At 35.0% G+C, this 26,445-nt stretch overlaps 1 protein-coding gene across 1 annotated transcript in view; it reads right to left on the reverse strand.

Annotated features, from left to right (window-relative positions):
* Nucleotides 1–26,445, reverse strand: part of acj6 (abnormal chemosensory protein 6) — a 75,294-nt gene that overhangs the window by 27,651 nt on the left and 21,198 nt on the right. The window contains exon 2 of the mRNA XM_073074743.1: nucleotides 1,867–1,923. Coding sequence (XP_072930844.1) covers nucleotides 1,867–1,923 — 57 coding nt within the window. The remainder of the gene's footprint in view (nucleotides 1–1,866; nucleotides 1,924–26,445) is intronic.

The following is a 26,445-nucleotide window of genomic DNA, read 5'->3' on the forward strand; positions in this document are numbered from 1 at the left end:
TAAACCTCCACAGCTTTAACTTGTCAAATCGTTTTCATCGCTGGCGTCTCACCATGATTTATAAACGAGTGTATAATTTTAAAACAAAGAATATCGATTCAAATTACCTATTTATTTGCATGTCGAGGTTTTATAAAAGTTTTCTTAATTAATATTCCAGTGAGTCAAGTAATAAAAATACAGAACCATTTAATAAAAGACCGAAATATTGGACGAAACAATAATAAATTCGACGGATGATGGCTCTATTTTGAGATGTATTCAGAATTTCAATATTCCAATTTCATTATTTATATTGAATGTCTGTTTATCCTTTTGAATTCGCAAACAAAGGATTGATTTATACCGAGCAGAATGAAATGTACGGATTTCTGGACGGTTTCTATCATGTAATTTCGATTAATTTAAATAGCTGCCTACCTAGCCTGATTTTTTCTTTAATGAACAAATAAAAATACTCAAAAAATGTTTATTTTTAAGTGTTCATGATCATTTTTTTGTTTCTATTCCTCAAAATGACCTCATGGTTATACCAATTAAACTTTAAACGACCAGCTCTTGTAGTAAAATTTTCGGAATAGACCTAAGAATGAAATTTGTGTTTAGAGAATATTATTCCATTATTACCATAGATTAGTAAAGATACTTCGCCGCCTTGAAATTGAATGAAGCCACAAACGGCTCAATAGTAAGTTCTTTTTTTGAATTCTTGACAAATAAAAACATTTTCAGAGAAAATTTACGAATAAATAACTAATACTGCGTGATTTACATAATAAATAAATAATTATTTCAAATATTTTAGGGACATTTTAGCACGGAGACGTGGCAAAACTTTTTTACGCAACTATTTCAATTCTCAAAACTGGGTACATTTTCTTGTTAGGAGTGAGTAATCTTTACTAATCTATGATTATTACCTACATGTTAACATTACTTAAAACAATTTATAATCAGATTCTTAGATATGGATATTGGGCGTATTTGTAGAAAAATCAAACAATAATTTCCTTATAGTCAGGCAATTTGGCACTGTTTAGGATATAACATTTAGGATCTAAATATCTGTTATTATTATTGGAATGAAGCAACATCTAGTAAGCCCTACCTGCCACCATCAAAATATAGAAAAGGAGGTAAACTTAAAACAGTACCTATATGATTCACACTCACCTTAGATCAATATTGCAATTAAATTTTATAGCAGGTAACTAATTACTAAGTTCTAACAGTAATAGAGTAAAAGACCTAAATTACATGCTACGACAATAAATCTACATAATTGTTAATGCTATGACATACAATAGAAAATAATTGCTTCAAAGCCCTTTAATTAGTTAACAGTACTTGCTACTTGGAGCTTCCGCATTATTGATTCCTAATTACGACTCCTCGATACTGACGTCCGCGGAATGTAGTCTGAGGTAAATAACGGCTCATGTATACATTCACCTTTATTCCTTAGTCATGCCTTACCAGTCTACAATAAGCACATACGCAAAAATATATAAGAAAGTAGAACAAAAAACATGCTCATTACCTCGTTCAAAGTGTATACTTTCATAATTCTAATATTACATTTAACGTCCAAGACAACAGTTAATAATACTTTATAACTAAAGAGGACATGACATGACATGACATGACATGCATGACATGCAAAGGAAAGGGTTACACATGCATAATAAATCTAGTTTGTACTCGCCAATCGCTCGCAATGGTAAATTTTTTACAATCTTTGGCCAAAGATGACGCAGAGCCAATCGCTATGCTGTTATGTATATGCTAACATCGCTTTATCATGAACTAATCAAGGCAACTATTTAGGATGTAAATGAGTAAACTGAGCACCGAAAACGAACTTACATTATGTCTTGGTGACCAGGAGTTGCACATCAACGACGCATCCTCCAGAATACGGCTCTGGAAAGGAAAATCCTTGCTTGTTCAAAGTACAATATTGTTTCATGCATTTTTCGTCATAAAACGCTTTTTCTGTTTGTATGACTGACGTCGGGATTAACACACAATGAGCATTTTAAAAATCAAACTATTTTTTTCATTTATTCGCTTTATGATTTAACATGCAACCTTTTTGTTGTTTTTTGGTTAGAATTATTAGTCATGGCAATGTATTACACCGAACTTAGGATAAACGTTTACGATTATATTACTAGGTAATATTTTATTGTTAAGATTAAGACCGTATTCCCAAATTGCCTGCTACTCGACGTCTAATCGTCTAATGGCCTAAACGATATTGGAAACATAGAAACAAAGAATTTATTTGAATGAATATTCCAGCACACGAAATTATATTTAAACAAGTTTATTTGGTCTCTTTTAGTGAGGTTTTTAATTTCATCGCGTGACTAAGCTCGTTATTTTTTATTTGTTTTGTTATGAAGGCAGTATAAATAATTTTATTATAAAATGTTCTTAGGAGCACACGTTACAGTGAAGCATTCTCTGTATACTGCTTCTATTTAGGACTTGTATTCCGCAGCCTTTGATAAGTAGAATAGAAAGATACTTTACCGCCTTGAAATTGAATGAAGTCACAAAAGGATGATTTTATCATTTATGGTTTGAATTCTTGACAAATTAAAAATAATTTTAGAGAATTTACGTATAAATAACCAATACTACGTAATTTACATTAAACATTTTAGAGTCACTTTAGATCGAAGACGAACCAACACTTTCTTTACGCAACAATTTCAATTCTCAAAACTGGTTACATTTTCTTGTTAGGAGTGATCAATCTGTGTATTTTACTCATCTAAGTCCGTTATAATTATCTTTTATGTCAGTTACTTGCTTGTCGGTCGGTAAGTGGCTATGTAGTCCGTTCAAGTCCGATATACCAACCACGCCTTCTTAGATCAATGAATATTCAAGAAGCCTAACGATTCTATAATCATCAGTTAAGCTATTCTTTGTTAGCCTGCTTGACTTAACTAAGTATTTATTCAAATAACAACGTAAATTACCTTTAAATGGGTATGATAGGTATATTTATTTAGAGATATTAAGCCTTTCTTAAATAAGTCTTTACTCACGATTACCGACTTCTTTGGTCCGACTCCAGCGGCACCACCGCCACACCTATTTCTGCCTAATAACAGCAGTGATAAGCGCTGCTGTGTTCCGTTTTGAAGAATATGGTAAGGGAGACATACTTTTCCGAGGCGTTCCAGCTTAGTGCTCAGGGGTAGCGACGCATCTGTGGCCGACCTCGGGTAGGAATATCTAATCCTGTCTGGGGTTGATTACAGATGTCGATAGGCGGCTGTAGCCACTTACCATCAGGTGGACTGCATGCTCGTCTACTCCTACATTATAGGTTATTGAGATATCATAATTAATTTATTATCAGGTGCTTAAACTATTTCAAACATTACTTGGCATACGGTACACCGAAACATCCCCACACACGCTACCGACGTGCGGTTGACCTGTACCCTTACCAGGAGTTTTTACGTTTCGACAAATATGACTGTTTTGGTATTTGTTTACGTATTGACCCATATGATTTTCTAGTTCTGACACAATCCGCTAGGGGCGCTGATTGGAATTTGTATGGACAAATACGTAAACAAATACCAAAACAGTCATATTTGTCGAAACGTAAAAACTCCTGGTAAGGGTACTGTACAGGCAAATGTGCAGGTAAACTGTACGGTAGATCGTAGCGGGTATGGCTTACGTAAGATATTAAAAAAAATTAGAATACGTCAATTTACAAATAAATATGTTTTTTGTCGTACACTTGATAAAACGGCGACAGAAATTGCTGTTTTGACAGCTTTTACTCGGGATCATTTTTCTTATTGAAAACTCGTTCTAACTCGGAGGGTTTTTACCCATCTCCACCACGGATGCGTATCCGCAGCACCCGTAAAAATATGAAGCGATCTCATGAGTTTCAACTGTTACCGCAACTATTACCGAATCCGCGCGAGGTGACGAAAAAAAACGCACGGAACGTTTTCGGAGTTCTCACTCTTAGGCTTCTACGAGTATTTATTTATCTATTTTACGAGCATTAAACGTATTTCTATATAGTTGATAGCAATTTTTCGTTCATAAGCACTGTAATTTTCTATTCGAACTAGCAATCATTTCAATGGAAGTATGCTCATTGTGATTTCAAACGTGTTTACGTAACGTGTTCTATCCATGTTGCTACCGGGTGGCCACGAACAAATGTTACAAATATAAAACATTGAATTATCTTGATCGCTTTGTAAATTGATTATAGATACTAGCGAGCCTTTCTATCTTTTTTGGGTTCCGTAGGTACACCAAGGGTAAAAATGGTAGGGAAATCTGTGTACGAGTTTGACTTGCTCTTAGCCAATGATTTAAATAATGGGTTACTTATTATTTGTGAAGCGGTCATGTGTTAATTTGGATTAATTGTAGATTAAGCTGAAAGTTGATTGCAATTAATTTTCACGCACACGCAATCAATATTCCATTTGCGTACCCGAAAATCGTCAGTGGAAAATATGAGAGCGTCCAGAGCTCGCTGTGACATCTTCCGCCCGGCTCCGCTTCTAGTCGTATAAATAATTAATTCTTAGCCCTTTGCCGCGCCTGTTAAATGGCGTGACTAAATAAGGGAGGGTCGGTCCTCCCCCGCCGACCCTTCGCTCTCCCTCCTCGAGGCCGCTGAAAACTTTTAATACTGAACGTTTGTTTTGGGATAATTTTGAGTGGTGTACACTCAAGTTGGCTTAGTTTATATACGTAGGACGTAGAACGTAGGTATTACCGCACTTACACTTCTACTGGTTTCCTTTACACCTTCACGAGCTTAGTGCTCGACTCGTCGATAGAAACCGCTTTATCTAAGCTCTCTGAAATATCTGAGCAGATTTCTGTTTTGAGTTATGAAAATATTTTAGTTTTCATGTCGGTGTGATATAATGTTTAATATCAACATTTCTAATCACGGTCGTCTAATTTCTCTTTAACAATATATTTTTTGATTTTTCGATTGATGATAAATTCAATATGGTCATCCCAGCTACAAAAAATATTCTGTTAATTAATCTAACTAAAATATTTTACGTAAATATAATTCGCCACTATTCCTAATATTTACCGTGAAAGTTTATATTTTCATTAAATTACGTTTTTAATTGTATTTGGGAACATGTAGAAATATTTACTTATCATTTAAAATCCCAATTTTATTAATACACGGTAATTCGAGGCACCTGTACCGTTTCACACAAAGTAGGAAGTTTCGGCTGTAAAAAAAGCTGTAAGCACTCACGCCCATTCCCCGCAATTACACCAACATAATCGTATCCAAAGTACCTAAGAACTTTGAACAATCTTACCTAAATCATGAGAGAATGAGCCTTAAATTTGTCGTAGAGTTTTAAGGCTTTGACAGAGCGAGACAGCACTAGTGATGATGAGTGAGGAACGAGAGGGACAACAAACCGGAGATTATGGTAATGACGATAAAAATACCCAATGAGGGTGGCGGTACTTAGAAGCAATTTAAAGATATTGTATTTAATGTTTCGGAGAGGAGTTGTTTTGGGGGCGTCGTCGAGCGTCGGGGGTGCGGGCCTGTAAAAGGCTCGAATGCGAGCTGGATTTTGTGAATTGATAATTTGGTGCACTCTATTGGCAGTTGCCAGTGAGGTTTTTACGTGGACGCTCTATGGATTTTTGTTTCAAAAATCCCGCTAATCTGATGGACTGCACGGATATATTTCGGTATCGCTTTCATAATACTCCAGTTCTAAACCACACAGTGAGATTTACTTTTCACTTTTTACAATCGGCCTCTAACTGAACAATATTTTCATGCGGTTTATTTCCGTAAGCTCTAAACTGTTTCACTGTGCTTGGAAATATGTGAGAAAATATACATATAACGACGGGTCCTACGTAAACTGGTGCAAGTGCATTTTCACAACTTTACAGTAGAGCGATTTGAATGTTCTAATGCGTGTAACTTTAATACTCGTATTATTCAACGTATATAGTAAAAATTTTAAAATGGTATAATTGAATCCTTTTGAAAAAAAACTGCATTATACGTCGATAAAATGCATACACACGATACGACACGATGTCATGTTGTGATTTTTGCGGTGCACGTTGTAATTTTCCACGTTACGACACCTTTTCGCGACACGATGTCGCAACCTGCCATACGACATTGATCTGTATGCATGTATTTTTCCATTAGTTCCTTAAAAAAAACAGATTTTTATTAATTTGTTTAATTCGTATTTCCATATTTAACATACCTACACAATAATATGACGGAAATAATATAGTACTTACGAACATAAACAGAGACGATTTAATTGGGCTATATTACTAATGGGTAATTACATTCATTTAGTTAAAAAATCTGTACCAATTAAGGTATTACGAAAAAAGAATTTAGATTTTCGATCCTCTAAAATAGTCAGAAAATAATTTTCCGCTCTTATCCTAAGAGAAAATCAGGTCACGTCCGGATTTCCTGATTCGTGAAAAGTTATCTGTGTTAATTAGCCGAATAAGAGATGGCTAGAGGTTTCCGGAAGAGTTTGACTAACAGAATCTTACGCCCGGCAATTTAGCTTAACTTGGAAACTATTGCTAAAAAATTAACAAATTAGGTAGATAAAAATATAATTTTGGATTTTTGGCAGCTAATACTATAAATAAAAAATCAAAAACACGACTACACTAAAAAAGTCGAAGTAAGGTTTTTCAACAAATGCTGAAACAGGCGTTTCATTATTTTTATCCAGAAAGCAAAATACAAGATTTCAAAGTGTTTACTTCAATATTGTTGGTTGTACAAACGAACTGGAGTTTCTTGCGCCGCTTCTTCTCCATAGTGAAACACCTTCCGAAGCGGTGGTAGTTTGTTGACTTTTAAAGAGTATTCTATACTAATCAATTTCGAATAAATGAGATTTGAATTTTGAATTTGAACTTTCTGCCCCTATTTTACCCCTTCAAAGGGCATTCTATCAGTCAATCACCTTACTTTTTATATGTATACATACATACCTATCTATATTTGTATCACTCTCTAGCCTTGACTGACATAATTATTCAGATTTTTCCAACTAAAATTGTAGTTGTTTGTTGTAGTTGTTGTTTAATATCCTTTGAATATTAAAATAATGTAATGGCGTAATGGCAAAGCTTAGTTTTCCCATAATACACTTGGCTCAACAAGTTCACTTTGAGTTGATATATTTATAAAGAATAAAATTATTTGCGAGCTTCCAGCCCTTTCTCTAGTGCGACACATTTTAAAACACTTCCATTAAAGTATTTTTATAGTACGTGCAGTAGTATAATAGTGAACATGGTATAGTCCGCGCCAAACTGCTACTCCGCTCTGAAGTTGTTGCGAGCAGGTGTTATACAATTTGCTATGGAGACGCGATCCATTTCTGCGGACTAGCAGTTTTACGCGGACTATATAAACATATACCATGTTTATGTTTATACGTGCCGGTACGGTATAAATATATTTAATCTTTATAAATATTTCGATTAATAACATAAAATGTTAAGTTCTTAGTCTATTATATGACAAACATTAACAATTCAAAACTTAAATTTTGTATTAATATTTCAATAAATATAATTAGGTATGACACGTCATCGCTGCTGTTTTAAGGCAAAATCGGTGTAAATGTAGAGCCTTTTGAGACGAACAACAAAGGGTTCAATCACCTTCTATATTTAACTATATTAATTTCACATATCTTTTCGCTATCCTTTCTATTTTCGCAATCACAATTAAATCCTAGCCCTATTTATAAACTTCCGATAGAATATTTGAGCGGTCACCAGAATTGTTATTGACACTTCAACTTGAATTAATTATGAATAGATTGTTATTTATGAAATACTAGTAGTGCCCGCGGCTTCGCACGCGTTCTAAACAACACGACATACATTTAAATAAAAATTTGTACGTTCATTTGAATTACAGTGACATATCTGTCAAAAATAAATTGCAACTTTGCTATAGATCATCATTTTTATGTTAGTTTACGATTCTATAAAGGACATACACACAAACATTCATTTTTATGTAGATATATAGATTATATACTACATCGTAGTTGGTATGGAAAACGTAGGCACAAAAATAAATTGTTTCAATTATTCTATTTGCGGCGACCCATCGAGTCGTGAATTCGCCGTAATAGGGAGGTGGGGTAGCGTCAGCAAATAACTGGTTGCATTAGCGGAGGCTGTAACAATAACCGTTACACGTTAATTGTTATTGCCTATGGGCCTGTTACTTAGCGGTAGGTAAGATTTTAACGGGCCAGATGGAGGCCCTTCCTTATCCACTTACCCGGAAGCAAGAAGCTTTTATGTTTCGACTCCATCACCCTGTGTTTTCACTTTAGATGCATAAAAATTCAAGATATATATCGTATATACCCGTAAGTAAATAAATAATAAGTAATGTACTAAAATTTTATTTCCGATTTCAGTGGACATAGTTTAAGTGGATAACGATTATTAGAGTCCTTTTCAGAGGTTCAGGCATTGAAACTCGATCCTATGTTTGATATCTCCAATATTGTAAAGCTTGTTTACAAAATTGTTTTTGTCGGTGGTGTGGTAAAACTGGTTAATCACTGATAAATTTGTGCTGAAGTGTTTTCTTAAGACTTTTGTCACAGTTTAAAGACTTCAAAAATTAGGTATAACATTTTGAGCCACACGCTTCAGTATCCTTAGTATGAGTTCTTACGTTTTTACAAAAACGGCCGTTTTTGTATTTGTTTACGTATTTGCTCATACATTTCCAATCAGCGCCCCTAGCGGACTGTATCAGATCTGATTGGAAATCTATGGAAAATACGTAGACAAATACAAAAACAGTCATTTTTGTAAAACAACATTTGCGTATAAACTCATACTACGGGTGCAGGTATCTTAAACGTATCTATGGTAGGGGGCCCTCCCTCTCACTAGTTAATATCCACTTTATCCATTATCGTCATGATTTCGTAGATATACAGAGATCGAGGCAATTTTACAGGCAGGTCCATCTGCTGGACAGAACAAAATTATGAGTAAACTTCATACCATTTGTCTATGAAACCCTTCCGATGCTTATTGTTTTTTAATATTACAAAACCTCTCGTGATTCTAGACTACAAGAAAAAAATATTCTTTATGGTGTTTATCTCTTCTTCATTTGGTTTAAAGCAAATATACTTACGCCTTTAAATACTCTACACGTTTTTAGGGTTCCGTACCCAAAGTGTAAAAAAGGAACCCTATTACTAAGCATTCACTGTCTGTCTGTCTGTCCGCCTGTCTATCTGTCACAGTGACACTCTATTTTTTACAGAGTAATTTACATATTGGGTGGCCGCTATAACAATAAATACTAAAAATAAATAATAAAAGTTAAGATAAATAATAAAAGTTGGAAATAAATGGGTGTCGGCGTACAAGAAACCGCTATTTTTGGCATTTTTCTCTTTATTTATAGAACTGTTATAGGTAGACGGTTCAAATTTTCACAATGCATTTGCTTGTCCGCTATGATAACAAATACTAATAAAAATAAAAAATAAACAAAAAATTGGTGATACGGAACCCTTCATGTGCAAGTTTGAGTCGCACTCGCAATTATTTTAAACTACACCCGCTCTGTTTCAAATAAGCTTCCTACTTAACTTATTCATGTCTTTGAACGTCGTTCATGTTGTTAACTCTCTAATTATCAAGCAGTCAATTGGTGCTTTGTTTTAAAAAGAATCCGGTTTAAAGTCTATTTATTAATCCTACTTGGTAATATAATTGTATAATTATATGTAGATAGTATTATATATCGTCATCAACCAATTGTTGTCCCACTGCTGGGCAGCTCTCGTCTTAGAGCTTGTACACAAAACTGCGATGCGTCGTCGCATCGTAAAAATTTGCGAGCTCCCACAACGCATCTCAAGAACTTGCGAATTGATTCGCATCGCGCATTCCTGCGATGTTTCGTCACAGTTGTTGTTGTTGTTGGTCACCCTGGGAGACGCTATGCCGCACGATATCGCATCGCAGCAGTTCGTGTCGCAATTTTCTGCGTTGCGAATTCGCATCGCGTCGCATCGCAGTTTTGTGTACGAGCCCTTAGGCTGATACGGTTTTCGGCCATAAGGCACTACAGTAGATAAGTATGAATATGTAGTAAAATAATTATAAAAAATTGCGTGTATAGTAGTTATATATTTGTTATACCGGAATTTGGTAACGCACTCCGTATTTCCTTATTTGGAGTTTTTAGTGTTATTAATATTATAAAGTGACAACTACTGAGATTTAGTACTAGTATTTTACTATACGTGATAACACTCACGCACTCTATAAATACGGACGGAAAGATTCAGTGAAATTAATAATTGCATAATGAGCTTTTTTCAGCTTCACAATCGACGTTATTATCCATGAAATAACCATGCAGAGATATCAGTAAACGTAAATTAATTACAGTTATTAAGCTTATTATTGTTCCTTTTAGTTAATATTTTTATTAATGATCTGAAATATAAAATACTTTAATACAAATTTCAAAGAATATGACACACTCGGTACACACGTAGGCGGCGGTGTTACAGGCAAGTTTTACGGTGAATAATCGCTGAAAAACTACTCGCCGGCGCTCCAGGCAAATTCTGTGAGAGCAAATTTTGACACAGAAAATTTCCTATGCCATTTTACACCCGTTGACGGTGGTGTTAGCTATAATGGGAATAAATGAGCACTTTTTAGACATTATATGCTGTTCAAAATAGTTATTTTCAATGTTACTGTTTTATCGATATATTTAAAATGAATGTTTGTGTGTATGTCCTTTATAGACTCGTAAACTATGTATTTGATCATGTGATGAACTTTAGCAAAGTTGTCGTGCAACCCACGAAAGTTTGTGGCTTGGTACGACCAGTTTCGACAGATGGCGCCACTGTCATTCCAATGAAGGTACAAATTTTCAGTTATATGTACGAGTATGTCATGTTACTTTTTTAAAACGCGGACGAAGCAGCGGGCGCTACTAGTTTGTTTAATATAATATTTCTGTGTACATTTATTGTTGACTAAATGTTGTTTCACGTGAATTCACGCGAGCTCCGTCTTTGAGTAAACAAGTCAACATCCACATAGATCGTGTACCGCCATATCATGTACATGTATGTACACGTCTGTCTGTAGAGAAGCCGAGAGCTTATGCGCTCATCCATTTGGTAATATGTGATTTTGTACCGAAAATTAATGATCAAAAACGTTTCTAGTATGTATTGTTACTACTCAAACGTACTACGTGGTACTACTACGTGGTACTACTCAAAGTAGTGTTTATTGATACGTCTACCATTTTTTTTATAAAAAGACAATCTTATTAATAATCCTTCTATTATCTTCATATTTGCTATTAGAGCCGGGCAGCGGTTAGTTTGCCACAAAAATATTTCTCCACCAGACCGCCAGCTATTGAGTCCAAAAGAATCATAGTACACTACTTATGTAAATAAAAATATTTGTTTCAATTTGATTATAATTTACATATACACTACTACTATCGAAATGCAGCCCGCATAACGCACTTAACCTAGTATAAATATAAGTATTTATTACCTACGCTGCGCTAAATTATTCCCGAAAGTGTTCTCCAACAATAACTTCCTAACGTTTCCTTGTGGTCTAAACAAATGAGTAATAATGTACAAGACAAACCAAAAACACAAGCATTCATTTATTGCACCGTTTGAATACCGCTATATTAACTAGCAAAAAGCGTCGTAGCGTCGTACTACGAGCTACGAAACGTAGAGGCGTTATGAGATGTTCAGATGTATTAGCAAAATGTTCGTTTTATAGCTTGAAATATCATTAAATTATAAATAAATATCAAAATAATCAACAATTCAATCTTTTCATTATTTACTAGCAGTACCCGCTTTTTGTTTAATCATAATAAAATATAGCCTTTTTTTTGTTTACGAAGGGGAAACCTTCAAAAGGTAAAGATGTCGTGGGAGCGACGTACCATATTAATAAGCTTGCGTGATATGCGTGACATATCCGTAAATCAATATTACTAATATCGAATTTTATCTATTTAGCGTTAGCATTTAAAAAATGACAGTAGTTTTATGTTCCAACGTACTTCGTAGTATACAGTTATATTACGAATGCTCCCCGTCAGTTGTCAAGCAAACAAAGGTGAACTTTAAGCACGCGAAACAAAACCAATATAACATGCATGTTTTGCACGTGTTCTACACACTCACGTCAGGTGGTTGTACATACTCGTATAACTTTTTCAGTGCCTTCGTAAAGGCTGCGTAAAACTGCTAGTCCGCTCTGAATATAGAAATGAATCGCCATAACAAATTGTATGACTACACCTGCTCGCAACAACTTCAGAGCGGACTAGCAGACTGGCGTGGACTATACTGATGTACACAGGTGTATACATTTTGAGGAAAATTTCAATAGTAGAAAAATGTGTTACTTGTTGAATTCATTATTTTTTAACAATATTAAATATTCATAGTAAATAAATAATTTTATTTTATTTGTGTATAGCCTAAAATTCAATCAATTGCTTCAGGAAATTGGAAAAACATTGATTGAAAAATGTTATGCTAGATAAATAAATTCAGGTAGTCCTTAGTAATATTTTATGTTCTAAATATTATAAGCTTTTTTAAGTAATTAATGCCACATTAGAGATGAAGAACAGCCTTACGATTCTATTATCTCTAAGCGCACAAACTGTAACGAAACTACGTACGAGTACCTAATATATTAGCATAATACTCTAATCGCGGTAATGTTCAAACAGGTAGCGCTGTCGGTGCAAAAGTAAGTTACAAAATCCGAACGTAATAACTGAAATTGAATGAAAAGTATGGTTTTGAGTGGCACGGCATCTGTTGCTTTGAGTAGCGCAACTGCGGGCAAAGTTCACGAGAAAACTCCTGAAAACCACAATTTCTGTATCAATTTTGGTGCGCGCAATTCTGACGTGGTGCCTCAGAGAACTCAGAAAGAGTAGATAGGGGCAAAGCGGCGCACCACGAATTTCAGCGCAACGGGGCGGGCCTGATCAATATTGGGCGGGGCCACAGATTTGACGCTGCGTGCCGTTCTGCGCTCCACGCCAGTCTAATTGATTGACACAGACGAACTGACAGCCAGACGCATGACTGCTTGGTGGCTTTTTATTGTGCTTTTTAGGGAATGCCAAGAGACTCCGAGCGGGTGCAATAGCCTGTTTCATAATTTTATTAACGACCGACTACTCCGTGTTGTTATCATTCACTCATTACTCCTGACCTTGAACATCGCTGTATTGATCCTGGTTTACACCTTCAAATGAGGCCACGGTCCACTTTTTGCAATATTAAAGTAGCTGTCACAAGAAAGAGGGTGGTGGTTATTTGATTTTTTTTTCTCTTTAAAAAAAGGCAAATACTTATTACTACGATTAAATACTTATTACTTACACATCCTTACTAATATTATAAATCCGAAAGTAACTCTGTCTGTCTGTCTGGTTGTCTCTTCTTCACGGCCAAACCACTGAACCGATTTTAATGAAATTTTGTACAAAGGTAGTCTGACACCCGAGAAAGGACATAGGATAGTTTTTATCCCGGAAATCTCACGGGAACTAGGGATGGCGATCTAAGATCGATTAATCGGAGATTCAATCTTTTGGACCCAAAACATCGATTATTTTAATCGATATTAGTAAGGATTGAATCGTAAACTACGCAGCATTTGATCAAGTGATGATCTTTAGCAAAGTTGAATTTTCTGTTTTATGTATGTTAGTATGTTATATTATTTTCTTTTAAACGCGGGCGAAGCCGCGGGCAAAAATTAGTAATAAATAATAACAAACGAGCCGAGTAGGTATTTTTATTTGTATGATTTATTACATTAATGTTACCTTAAGTAATTAAAAAAATTTTTCATTATAATATTATAAAAATAAATCCCAAAAAATATATTCGCGATGAATAGATTGAAAATAAAATTGCAAATGACTCATGTAACTAATAAAAAACAAATTCTATTAATTCGCTCCCTCAACTCTACCTGTTTGGAGAACCGTACATAAAATCATAACAGATGCGCAGTTATCAAACAAACTCATAAAAACATTAGGGGTTGGAGTAATGACGCCGATAATTATCTAACTACCCGCAATACACTTGACATGTTTGTGAATGAGCGGAAGCCGGGGTGAATCCGCGCTCACGTGACCGTCGCCATCTTGTTTAACTATACACTTCCGTTGCGGTGCACATAAAATGCAGCGATCGTCAGCCCTCGGTGAATTGTATAAAAGTTTTATTACGAGGTGCAGCACTTTCGTGTTTGCTACCAATTCCAAGACCTACGATACGGCCACACGAATCGAGCTGGTAAATTGTTTAAAAAGACGACGTCTAGCGGATTCAATCAAATTCGGATAGCTCTTTTTTATTTTTATGTCAAAGAGACACGCGTTAAAAGTTTTAGAACTTCAATAAATATAGGAACGAAAGTTAAAGGATCAAACCCAATCTAACGGCACACCAAAACACGAAAAAACACTAACCGACCCTAGGATTTGGTTCCCCGTCAATGAGTGTTACCGAGCCGGATGCAAGCGGATTTAGAAACCAAATCTCTTGACCGAATCGATCCCCGACAGTTATGAAAAGGTCGTATTTGAGAAAGAGAAAAAAGAAAATCCACCTAAGCCTGCCACCGGGAAAACCTCAGCACGTTTTATCAAAGAAAATATTTCCTTAGATGTCGTGTAAGTTTCTCTTGCATATACAAATGGGGTTTGCGGTTGACGAAGTACAGTTTGGCCGTAGTGCGATGAGATAAGGCTGACATTGGGTGCATTACGGGAGTTCGGAGCGTTTTAAGAGCAGGTGAAGCTGACGTGGGGGACGTCAGTAAAGCTCCTGTCACCGACTATCAATATCGGTTGTAAACTGACGTATGGGGTAGCAGAGGCCGACTCAAATCGATAAATTGTGTTTGGTAGCTACTTAAGAAAGTTCCGACAAGTTTATTGGCTTTATTGACATCCTGTTGTTGGAAGTTTAGACGGTAAGAGGAGATCCGCGGTCGCATCGGCCATCAATAAGAGAATCTATTATCTAACAATTTTATAAAATAATGTTGTAAATCTTACAATTAATTACATTTTGTTTTTAAAAACAAAAGTTCTTACTTTATAAACTCCGTCATAAAAAAACAATATGAGCCGTCACGGGACGCCTGGCAGATGTGAAACATCGACATTATTTTGTAAAAGTAATATGCAGAAAAGAACATATTGTGATAGGAACTAAATATGTCATAATGATAAAATAAAATATTACGTTTTTTTCCAGATAACGATGACTATTTATTGAATTCGATTGCGCATGGCGACGCGTCGCCACACCGTACACACTACTGCATATAGACTGTATATATATACCATCGTATAGCGTGGCGGCATGCGTCGATGCCCGAAATCGGTTTTACGTGCGGCTATAGATGTTTCACATCAAAAATATCTTATCTTGGCGAGGTTGTTTCATATACTTAGCCTTACGTTACACGCTTATTAGCACACTATTAAAGCGCAAATAATTCAGAACTTTTAGGTAAAAACGGAACCCTATAGCCTCCGCTGTCTGTCCATCTGTCCGTCTGTCACAGGGCTCCATCTCGTGCACCGTAATAGATAGACATTTGAATTGTTTACAGAGTATGTATTAATAGAGAACTTTGCAAAAACTATTTGAACATACGTACGTACATTTAATACGTACAACGAACTTGCGAAACTTCCATCTTGTTTTTTCATCGAAAAGCGCGCCGAAAACTTGTCTACATGACAGCTAGTGCTGGTCATTAACAGTAGTGAGGTGTCTAACAGTATAAATTAGTATAAATTACACATACTAAAAATTAAAAAAATCCTGTAAATAAATAAATAAATACACTATTTTTTGACGTCTTTCGCTTTATTTATTGAACCTTCATAGGTCCAACATTTACAATTTATTATTTACTACTTTGGCTGCTATGATAACAAATACTAATAATAAAAACATAAATAAAAATTGGTGATTCAGAACCCTCTATATGCGAGTTCGTCTCATACTTACCTAATTATTTTTACAAGCTTTTATTTATACTTTTAATCCTACACCTCGTTAAAAAACATGCATAAAAATGCAGTGACGAAAAAAACATACCTCATAAAATATTTTGATTCAATCACAAATTAAAATAAAGTTTGCCAAAAGTTTTGGATCCCTGTATGAAGAACCGGTGTAAAATCGCGTGCCGGCCACCGGAAGCGGGTTGCTGTCCCCAAAAGCTGGCCACTACACCGCACGTGCAACTAATTATCATCACACGACAATTTTAATCCCACTCCGACAATCAACGAGTGCCTGATTGATAGATAAAAATAACTCTGCTTGCTTTTCGCACTGATTGATCATAAAACCTGATAATTTTATTCGCGGTTTTTTGTACAACGTACTAGGAATGTAATAGATGTTACTTACACCTAAGTATTTATTATTTATTTATTTTAAATTTATTAATCCTGTATGTGCGGTTTAATCATAAAATACCGATATTTATATAAATGGCAGACAAAACAATTCAGAGCTTATTTATTTTATATTTTCCAAACAATTTCCTTATAGGTATCAAGACCTATAAACGCGTTTGAATAATCAATAAAAAATATAAAATGTACGACTGCTTAAATTTCGTAAACTAGGTGAAAACCGAACACATGATTAGGCGTGATTACATTTGATAACGTTACTGAAAGTTGTAATGAATACTCACAGTTGTTCAGACGCGAGGTAATAAATGCTTTGTTTCGATCGCATGTAGTTCAGACGTGATATCGACAACCGCAATCGTGTAAGACTGAAGCGCCCTGCTGATAGGTTAGAATTTATAGGCTATTCGAATACGCTAGGCTATTGCAATTAAAGTACTCGAATGTGTTAATAAATGCGTCTAATAGCCGTCGCTTTAATAAAACATGTGCAATTAATACTCCCTGGAAGTAATTATTTCATTATACGGTACAGGCACTCTACAGGTATTTTCAATATTGTATTCCGTAGCTTTTCGATGCTTTTATGAGTACTTTTATTTTTCACACCTACCTATCACATACCAGCCCGACGCAATAGAGGCGTTTGGCCATCATTATAATTAAACTTGAGATTCACAGAATAACATGGGTTATTCTCAATTTCGATACATTATATTATATTTTTAGTGCGTAAATAATAATACTACAGATTGCAGTAATTTTGCGATGATACAGCTTTATACTGACTGAAAGTAAAAGGTGATGACATATGTGACTAACCTTTAAGAAAATATTTGAAGTATTACAAATTTTCAAAGAGCTACAAAGATTTTAATGAAATATAAGTAGCAAACGAGCGTACAGCACGGTTGATGGGATGTGGCCACTATCGCCCATGGATAATTGTAATCAATTCCAGTTAATATTGGAGTTCAAACCGAGGTCGATCTAAGATCTATTATCACCAATTCACAAACGAAAACGCAGCACTTAAGCCGCTATTAAATTGTAAGAAAGCCAAGTTCTTTGTCTATTATTTCTTAATTGAATAGTACAATGAAATGGCTATAAATTTTTCTATTCTAAGCATCAACAACTTCCTGAAGAATAAAACCACTACCTAACTGCACAGTACAGTACGAACTTAAACTCGAAAGCCAATAAAAGTTACGGACAATCGCCAGTAAATGTAAGTTTCTAACTGAAATAACGGAGAAGTAAACCGGCATGGTAAATAAATAACTAACATAATGAACTCGTTAGTCATTTACTTGTAAACTTTCAAGTCTTGATGCAATTCTATTAAAATGAAAGTGTAACGCTCCGTACAATAAAAAGCATTTATGTAACTTTGTTTATAAATTAATATTGATACGTATCAGTTCAGTACCCTTAGTATGAGATTTTACGTTTTTACAAAAATGTCTGTTTTTGTATTTGTTTACGTGTTTGCCCATACATTTCCTGTCTGTGCCCCTAGCGGACTGTATTAGAACTGATTGGGAATATATGGGAAAAATAAAGACTTATACTAAGGGTACAGTGTATGCTTTATTTTCACACGGCCCTGTTTTTATTTTACAGATCAAACGGACAGACACGGACCGTTGCTGACAAAATAATATTTTTATATACAATGTGTATGAATATTTTATCTTTTTTTTATAATATAGGAGTAGCAGACCAGCGTGCAGTCCACCAGATGGTAAGTGGCTAAAGCCACCCATGGACATCTTTAACCAACCCCAGATAGGATTAGATATTCTCCTACCTGAGGTCGGCCACAGATGCGCCGCTATCCCTAGGGACTAAGCTAGAATGCCTCAGAAAAGTGTGACACCCTTACCACACCATTCAAACCAGAACAAAGTTATGAGGCAGAAATAGGTGTGGCGGTGGTGCCGCCGGAGTCGAACCACAAAGGGTTCCATCACCTATCTATATCTCTATCGTATTAATAAACGTTACGAGAGATTAAAAGATGTTGATGAGAGATGTATGTTTACTGCTTTAATAGATTAATATGTGTACATTCACGTAGTTCCAAGGGTAGTAGATCTGTGATCGACCTCAAGTAGGAGTAATGTTCTATTCGTAGATTACCCATGTCAATGGGCGGCAGTGACTACTTAATCAGTTGAATAGCGTGACCTTTAGGTAACTATAAATAATGCCTAACGATAGACAAAGTTACCCATTCCCATACTTAACACCTACGCTATTATTATGCTTCCAATGTTTTAAAAGATTTAGCACGCGAAATTTAGAATCAGCTAAAACGATGACAATACAAAAAATAAGACGAAAATCTCCAATTTAAATCTTAATATGGAAATAGTCTTAACCTGCGAAATAGAGAGGTTTGTACAATGTGAGTGAGGTCGTTGCTGATGATCTGTATTTGGGATCCATAGAAAGAAAGACGGTTTTTAAACCGCATCTTAAGGCATGGAGACGCTGTGTCTACATTTTCCGAAAACATTTCTTTGCTAGCTGAAAGCTATATGTATAACTAGCTGGACCCGGCAAACGTTGTGTTGCCATATAAAGAAAAATAAATAAGGGTGAACAATCCATATCTTTTATCACAACTTTTTTAATTAGGGATGACTGAGAGTTATAAACGTAGGAGTAGACAAATATAATCAGTTATTGTGTTATACACGTGTTATTGTGAGTCAACCATAAAAGATAGACATATGCTGTCGTGGGATATTTTTTGTATAATTTTAAGGAGAACATTTCAGTCATACATCATTTCTGTGTAGCTTTAAGTAGCCATTAAGGTTTCACACGCGACGCTTAAAAAATGGAGTAACTTCTTCCGTTTTCCCAACATTTCCCATCACTGCTCTGCTCCTATTGATTGTAGCGTGATGAAAAGTATACTATAACCAGCTAAGGAGTATGAAAAATAATTGTGCCCAGTTTCGTTAAAATCCTTCGCGTAGTTTTTGTTTCTATAACGGTTATACGGACAGACAGACAGACAGACAGACCGACAGACAGACAGACAAAAATTTTACTAATTGCATTTTTGGCATCAGTATCGATCCCTAATCACCCCCTGATAGTTATTTTGGAAATATATTTCATATACATTATTGACCTCTCTACAGATTTATTATAAGTATAGATATACTAGTGTCCGATAAAAGAACCAATTCAAATCCAACGTTGGCACCTAAGACTAAAACATTATGAATTCATCGAGTTTCTTAACAAAGTTTATCGTAAATGAAAATTCATGAGGGAAAAGCGACTGAAAGTTTTATTTTACATTATTCTATCACCTTTGTAACCAGAATTAAGCATGTAATTGCTGAAATTTATAAGAAAATGTTTCGTTTTGAGTTACGCTGAGGAAAAAACACGTCGTCATATTTGGGAAGCTGATTACAAAAATGCCGCCATAAGGAAATAAGCCTTGTTTGCATAAATTCGTCTGATACTGTTTGTTTTCTTGGTGCTTATCAACAGTTTTTAGGCTTCCGTACCCAAGGGGAACAGCGGAACCCTATTACTGAGCCTCCGCTGTCTGTCCATCTGTAGAAACGGCACATCCGTGGCCGACCTCAGGTACGAATCTGGACTTCTCAGGTATTGTTTGCAGATGTCAGTAGGCAGCTTAACCTCAAGTGGATTGCATGTTGTCTACTTCTGTATTATGTAAATCTGACCCTGAATATAGCTCTTCAGAGCAAATGTCGCCACGGAACACTGCACACGTAAACACAGTTTACAATCGCTTTGAGAGTCGTAAACCATACAAAGTTAATGTAAGGAAATGTTTACGAGTAAAAACAAAGTACTGTAACATCATTTTAACACTGATAAATAACTCCTACCTACAGGTATAGTCCGTGTAAAACTGGTAGTCCGCTCTGAATATAGAAATGACTCGCGTCGCCATAGCAAATTGTATGATTACAAATGCTCGCAACAACTTCAGAGTGGACTAGCAGTTTGGCGCAGACTATACGTTTATGATATATGCCCTAAAGGCGTCTCTTAACAGAAATAATTAACGGGTATTTAATCTACCCAATTTTTGCCTAATAAAGATCGAATTTGACAATTTTTTTATACTAGAAATTGATAATATTTATCTTTGGTAGCAAATTTTAATATGTTTTAAGTGGGTATGTAGATGTGGATATACATTTTTTGATTTTTTTAAAGCACGTAACGACTAGTTTTCTATAACTTCGTTCATAAAGTGATTCCTATATGCCACATACGAATATCCTTTCCTAGGAACTTCCTTAGGAACACGGCCTTACAGTAATTGTAAACAAAGGATAAGAAATCTGAATGTTACTGAAGGGTTCATCCATGCCCTCCGCGCAGCGCACTCCGCCAGAGGGCGCACGAGGTTCCGACCCACTGACTCCTTCATATGATCGATAGCGACAAAAAGCACTATTGCTCCTTGTTTAGTTTATTGTACTCCATCATATCGAGTATACAGGGTGAATTTTTAAAACGGGCCTTCAGGGCCAAATCCGAAACTATGAGGATTAGCGAAAAATGACTTATTAATTATTAACTCAGTCGAACATAAAAATATAAATTCTTGGAGAACAAAACGTCCGCTTTCGAATGATTTGAAATATTAGGCAAAAAAAATGTTAATACGCGAAATGTTTAAATTAATGAATGGCGGAAACTTAACTGCCAAATTATTATGAAAAAAATTGAATTTTCTCAAAAATGAGGCTTTTCCTTTACTTTGTCATTTATCATTACTTCCCAGATTTTGATCCCTATAAGCAACACTATCAGATAGTGGAATAATATAGAGGGTGTATTTTTTTTCAAAATGAACTCGTTTGATTCCCGGCTAGGGAAAAAGATATTTTAAAAAACTAATGATGCAGTTTTAGTTTTTATCAAAATCGGCCCCATAACTCCTTTCAGCATTTTTCGCTAATCCTTATAGTTTGGGATTTGGCCCTGAAGGCCCGTTTGAAAAATTCACCCTGTATACTTAAAACGGATATGTTACGCTAACATCATTTCAAGGCAAAATTTTGATTCTTGCGTTCATATTTAAGTAGTTATATTGTTACTTTGTAAAGATATCTGTAGGTGTTTTCATTAGGATTCGTAGTAATATTTTAAACACAGTTCTTTAATATTCATACCATGGCAAGTGGAGAATGAGTGCATGGATATCTATAAAATCAACCTCAATTAGAACTAGAGAACGAGAGAATCGGAGAAAACCGGAGGCGAGTCACAGATGAGTTGCTACTCTAAAGATCAAATCTCGTCATTATTACCAATCAATCTATCTAATCTTTATCTGGCAAAGATCAAAGTCTTACAATTTCTAGAAGGCAGAATTGGTACTTTTCGATCTTTAGCAGACAAAACATAGGATAGTAATTTATTAAAAACTCTTCCGAAATGGCTTGATTCTTAGGAACGACTCTTACAAATTTTTGTGTGGTTATTTAGTAGATCGGAGAATAAGACATAACCTATTTTTAACACGCTTTTATTAGCTTGGGTTGTATGTATGTATATATGCACCCCACATTTTTTCCACAATTATACAATTTACTGTTCCTTAATTGATTCCTAGATTGAAAATTATTTTCTACTTTTTAGTTAATTTTATCATAAAAGCGTGTTTTTTAGTTTTTTGAACTATATTTATTTTTTATACTCTTAAGTGACAACGATTGATATTTTTTTAAAAAAAACTTTTTATTTATAAAAAAAGTATTTACTTGCAAAAAATTAGAATCTCATCATTTTAGATGAAACGAAGTGCACTGGGTCGTCTAGTAATTTACTAAAATAAAACGGGAGTGCACCGAGCTAATTGACATCGGCGCGGACGCGAGTGCGTGACACACGTGCTCGGATGTAAAACAATTGTTATAACCCTAATCCAGGTTAGATAAGGGATGGCGATCTGAAATCGAGTAATCGAAGAATCGATTATTTTAATCGATCTCTAGTAATGGATCGATTCTATAAATCGATATATCATCCTAGAATATCGAAATTAGTATTTTTCAGTGATTATTTGGTTCTGACGAGCTTTGTTTTTGCTCGCTGATAAATATAAAATAACAAATGTAATGTGTAGTATTGAAAATACGCACCCCGAAACCAAATTGACCAAGAACGATTTTTGGAAGGGTTGGATGGATTCTTTAGGCCTCGACATTTTGTGAATCAATTTAACACGCTTCCTTTTGAATCGGTTCAAGAATAGATCTTTTTCGGAAAGAATCGCCATCCCTAACCCGAATAACGCCGTAGTTTACTGGTATGGACGTAATTGATACGGTAAGGGTTGAAGCACCCAATGCATCATTACAATATTAAAATAATGATGACGTAAGTGGGTTCCTTTACGATATACTTGTTGAACCTTATGGAGATGAGAGCATTATGTAACAATTTAAAAACGTTATAAATGCGTTGTTTTATCTTTGCACTTTACTGTTTATACAAAGAAATTTGGCTAAGATGTGAGAAAACTAAAATTTTAATTTAATTTAACCAATAATTAATTTCAATAATAATTTAAAGATAAATGAAGTTTTTTTTACGGCTCATTTATGTTGTTTACTTTTATAACTTACTAGCTGACCCGGCAAACTCTGTACCGCCTCAAAATATATTTATCAAATATATTTCATATAAAATATAGCCTAAGTATGTTACTCGTGGATAATGTAGCTTTCGAATGATGAAAGAATTTTTAAAATCGGTCCAGTAGTTTTTGAGCCTATTCATTACAATCAAACAAACAAACAAAGTTTTCCTCTTTATAATATTAGTATAGAAGACAAATACAATTTCAATTCACATTTACAACTTATAGTTTACACAGTTTGTCAAATATAATACTGCAATAGGTCGTATTTACGCTTATTAATTCAAATCTACATCGTAGATAAATTAAAAACAAAGTTTTAACCAAAAGCCATTTTACACTACAGATAAACCATTCCACTTCATACTACTATATCTTTAATATTATGGAAAATCTGTTACCTTCAATAAAATGTGTAACGTGAGCGAATAAATCCAGCAGTATTTGCAATCGGTAGCACTACCATGAGTTGGCATAGAAACGCCACTAGAAATTGTAAATAGAAAACTATTGTCATTTTGCTAGTGAATAACATAACTACTATCGTTACGGTATTTCTTGACAACGTCTGTCAAATTAATGACTCATGGGACCGAATTTGTATGGCAATAGATCATAATGACATTCGCTAGCGATTTGATTTCGATAGGTTTTTTACGTATCGAGTTACGCCACTACGGATTTTAGTTCTACGAGTAACCACCAGAGACGCTGTACAATTTTTCATACATTTATTTTACGCAGTCGCTAGCGAGTAATACTTTTGTAAGCTCATGGTAGTGCTACGGCTTCTATTTTGCAAGGTTATGACAACCAGCAAAGTTCACAGACTCGCCGCGTTTGAACTTTGTGTTCAAAGGGTGACAACGCATCTGTTAGCGACGGTGAAACTTAATATATTATTAGAGCTTAGCTGAAACTTGTCCACGTATTTTGTAGCCATAAATGACATTCAGTTTCTGTCTGTAATTTTAAACGTCATTGTAATATCGAAATAAATGGAATAGAAATGCAAAATTATTCTTTCCGTTTTAGTAGAAATAAACTTTTCTTTTCAAACTTAAAAAAATATTTATTTTACATTTAATTTATTCGCATTTTAGGATTCCGTACCTAAAAGGTAAACACGGATCCCTATTACTAAGCTTCCGGTACCAGTGCGTCTGTCACAAGCTCCATCACCTGAACTAATAGATACTTGATTTTTTTTTAATACAGAGCATGAATAAGCATGTAAAACGACAAATACTAAAAATAAAGAAGTTGAAAGTAATTGGGGGTCGCCATAAAATAAATCACTATTTTTCGATGTTTTTCGCTTTATATTGATTTCTTTATATATTGAGGTAGACAGTTCAAATTTTCACAATGCATTTACTTCAATGGCTGCTATAATAACAAATACTAAAAATAAAAATTATGAAAATGTTGGTGGTGCACAACCTTCGTTTGCGACTTAGACAAACGCATTTACAGGCTAATCGAGAAAAAGATCGAATCAATTTTGACATATTTCTGACTAAAAAGATGGATATAATTCGAAGCACCTGTACACGAATCTTTTTATTACGAATAACGAGAACATTTCATAGTTCTGAATAGTAAATTCGTATGGCTTGTAGAAATATTTCGAATATCTTCCGCTGTCAATTATATTCCTCATGTAGCAAGCCAAATATACGTTTAATGTACGGCCTCTTGGTTGACCTATTTTTGTTTCCTTTACATCGTATAAGCTACGACAGTACAAATATTACTCGTGAGTACCTACGAAAAATGTTACTATTTGTAGACGCACTTATAAAACGTATTCATATTTGCGATCTGGGACATGTTAATTAATTGTTATATTATAACGCACAGGAGTAGTTTCTCGTGCTAAATAATAAGTATAAAAACAATAAATCGGATCACTGAAAGATAAAATACATAAAAATTAAAGTTTGAGTGCCGCACGCAATGCCAGTTGAAGTTATAGTTCTTGTATGTCCCCATCTGCAGCACCTTATACAATTTAATTATAATTTGGATATATTTGTAACTAGAATTAACCTGAAATTACTATATATCTTAGAAGTAGCTGAATCTACATCCTTCACGGTTCAAGTAATAATAATAATTTGAAGCATCGGTACCCTAGTGGTTGAAATTCGGTACTCATACGACATTAGAATCCAAGCCAAACAGTTCTGATTTTTAAAAGTTACGTATGTACCTATTAGAATATTCGCCCGCGGCTACTTGTTAATATAAAAATGATTGAATTTTAATCATAAACTACTTTACTTTAAGTATTTATTATATACGTATACTTAATCCTCAGTCAGTTACTCGTAATAGCCCCGTGGTTAAAACTGAACCACCCAATCGGTGTTCCTCTGATTTTTCAAGTTTAAGTGCATTTTAGAAATTAAATATCACTTGCGTTGAAGAAAGCTGAACAATGTGACACAATCAATGCGTGAAAGTTGTTAAATAAGCTTTGACCTTGATCTTTCATTGAAGAACCGTGCCCAGCAATGGGATAATTGACGACCGTTTAATTCCAGTTCGCTACGCTTAAAACGTTAATGTTACACCAATGGGTAAATTAACAGGTTTCAAGGTGGTAGAACTCTTTGTGGTTCGACTCCGGCAGCACCACCGCCACACATATTTCTGCCTCATAACAGACCTGCTGTTTTCTTGCCACACCGGTAAGGGAGACATACTTTTTCGAGGCGTTCCAGCTTAGTCCTCAAGGGTAGCGGCGCATCTGTGGCCGACTTCAGGTAGGAATATCTAGTCCTATGTGGGGTTGATTACAAATTTCCATGGTCGGCAATAGCCACTTATAGTCCGCGTAAAACTGCTAGTCCGCTCTGAATATAGAAACGAATAACGTCGCCATAGCAAATTATATAGCTACACCTGCTCGCAATAACTTCTGAGCGGACTAGCAGTATGGCGCGGACTATACCGTCTGGTGGACTGCATGTTCGTCTGCTACTCCTATATTACAAAAAATTGCCAATTATTTATTTAAATATCGAAATTTTCACTTCTATTTACAATATGGCCAATGATTCTAAAGTCCATTCATATTTTAGGAATACATAAATAAAACCAAAACAAAACCAGTGAATATAAAACTAAAAATATTGCTCCCGATTCGGTTAAAGGTCTCCGGTGACCGCGTTCTAAT

The sequence above is a fragment of the Epargyreus clarus genome, unplaced genomic scaffold (assembly GCF_041222505.1).
Source record: "Epargyreus clarus isolate Ecla_fem2 unplaced genomic scaffold, WU_Ecla_fem_2.2 ptg000007l, whole genome shotgun sequence".
Taxonomy (NCBI): Eukaryota; Metazoa; Arthropoda; class Insecta; order Lepidoptera; family Hesperiidae; genus Epargyreus; species Epargyreus clarus.